At 43.3% G+C, this 2,215-nt stretch overlaps 1 protein-coding gene across 3 annotated transcripts in view; it reads right to left on the reverse strand.

The window, feature by feature from the left end:
• Window positions 1-2,188, reverse strand: part of LOC107090162 (phospholipase D3-like) — a 16,617-nt gene extending 14,429 nt beyond the window's left edge. Inside the window, exons 1-2 of one of the 3 annotated variants that reach the window (XM_015383393.1) lie at window positions 1,809-2,188; window positions 1,207-1,302 (exon numbers count right to left, since the gene is read on the reverse strand). In XM_015383393.1, the coding sequence (XP_015238879.1) occupies window positions 1,207-1,302; window positions 1,809-1,913 (201 nt within the window). In that variant the 5' untranslated portion in view covers window positions 1,914-2,188. Of the gene's footprint in view, window positions 1-1,206; window positions 1,303-1,394; window positions 1,442-1,505; window positions 1,696-1,808 lie in introns of those variants that run through there. The other 2 variants (XM_015383394.1, XM_015383395.1) reach the window with 2 other exon arrangements.
• Window positions 2,189-2,215: the final 27 nt, after the last annotated feature.

Below are 2,215 nucleotides of genomic sequence, written 5' to 3' on the forward strand. Positions count from 1 at the left end.
CCAGTTTTAGTCCGTGAGGCAGACACCCTGTCTACTCTTAAGACTAGGCTTAAAACTTTCCTTTTTGATAAAGCGTATAGTTAGAGTGGCTCAGATTATGCTGAACTATATAGGTATGCTGCTATAAGCTTAGACTGCTGGAGGTCATAGGGACCCCTTTTTCATCATTCTACTTCATAATATCTATAGTCTCCCATTCTGCAGTATTTGCTCATTCGACCCATAACTTTATGCTCCCACTGCTTTTTCTCATCATAGTAGCTTCATCTGGTCTGTTCCAGTATGGCTGTGACATCATCACAGAGAGATATATCAGCTGTGCTGCTGCCATCAACACTGCTGCCAGTCCTGTTTCTCTCCTAGATATAGCTATGGGCTCAACCTTTCCTGTGACTTAACTGGATGTGTTCTCTTTCTTGGACTTCACCACTGGCTCCGAGCTTGTCTGCTTAACTGTTTCTGTCATAGACAGAGCCACCCTTTGGATAGAGTTAGTTAACTGTTTCTTTTTCTAACACACAAAAGAACACTTATAGATCAGTGCTTTAAGTTCCTTTCTACACCTGATTCTATCTCCCCATTACATTGAGCCTGGTTCTACTGGAGATTACTTCCTGTTAAAATAAAGTTTTTCCTCTGATGCTGCTGCATGCTTGCTCAATGTGAGGGATTGCTATAGAGTCAATGACAATGAAAGTGAAAACTGCTGTCTCTGTAAAATGCTCTGAGATGACATGTTGTGAATTGATGCTATAGAAATAAAATCAACTGAACTGTAAGCTTTAAATCAGAATGAACTGAATAACACAACATGCAATTTTGACCTGGGTTTCTTAAGTACTTTCCTTATTTATTTCAATGTACCTGCATATAGAGAAAGTAGCTGTTTTCACAGCTAAAGCTGTTCCACACAGCAGAACAATCAACTCTTTGGTTCAACATTAAAATCGGTTTAAAATCCAAACAGAATGCAGATAAAAACACTTCCGCTCTAACATTACTACATTTCCTGTTAATGACTACCAGCTGCTGCTGCAGAGCTACAGACCAGGTTACAAAGCCTGGATTGTTTCAGCGCAGGTCTCTGCAAATAAAAAGCCAGCTAACACCCAGACACTGCTCTGCTTTCCTCCCATTATATCCCTTTAAAACAGCATCTCCCTGACAGCCATGGGAGCCAATCCTTGGCCCCCCAGCGGCTCCTACCTTTGGATCAGCCTCTGCAGCGTCCTCTTCCAGCTCTGCCTCACGTTTCTCCATCAATGGCCTCGGGATGGCCTCAGGCTCAGACTCATCGGTTTCCTAGCAGAAAAAAACCGATGGATTATAATCAGTTAATGGGGAGAAAAAAAGCAGCCAATATACTCTATATTAGTCCACAGCGTCATACTTACAGCCTGGTGCTGCTTGAGACTAAGTCAATAATAAAAGTTAGTGACAGCACTGATACAGTTATAAGGAAAAACTACCGCTTAACTTAAAAAAAAAAAAAAAAAAAAACTCACCATATTACGGTACTGTACGGCTAATGAGTTTGGACTGTAGCAATTTACGCTAACCGCTTTACGTAAACTAAAGTGAAAAAAAAATAATTTTAACGTAAATATTTAATTAATGTAGCTGGCATCAGTTAGATGAACATAACTCACGTTAAAAAATAAATAAAAAAGCTAAGATAATGCCAAAGTAGCGGCTACTAACGTTGCTGTCGCTAGCGAGCTACGTGGCCGACAGTCCTCCTGTTTCTGTAGTTCTCAGCAGCGGAGGAAGAGGAGGCGGCGGAAAGACTGAGTAATAAAAGTACCCACCTCGTAATCCCGTCTCTGCTGCGGGCGGGTCGGCGTCGCCTGTAACTCGACCCCACCCCGCCGGCCACCAAGGACCGACCGCCTGGACCGCAGTACCATCGGCATCCCTTTAATAACCTAGAAGCAGCTTAGCTAAATGAGATGCGTTAGCAGGTAGAGCTTAACGCAAACGGTCGGCAGTTTACAAGAAGGAGCCGACCTCGGCTAAAAGCGAATGCTAACTGAATTGCAGAGATGAGATAGAGATGCTAACGGCGCGAATAAAACACCGCTGCCTGTGGGCCGTTGATACGACGTTCCCCCAGGTGGGATTTGAACGTCTCGTCCTTCAGATACATAAACAACAACTTGAAGTAACCGCGGATTCCTGCCAGCGCTGATTGGCGGTTAAAAGAAAGACTAGTTGA

The sequence above is a fragment of the Cyprinodon variegatus genome, unplaced genomic scaffold (genome assembly GCF_000732505.1).
Source record: "Cyprinodon variegatus isolate N-32 unplaced genomic scaffold, C_variegatus-1.0 Scaffold283, whole genome shotgun sequence".
Lineage (NCBI taxonomy): Eukaryota > Metazoa > Chordata > Actinopteri > Cyprinodontiformes > Cyprinodontidae > Cyprinodon > Cyprinodon variegatus.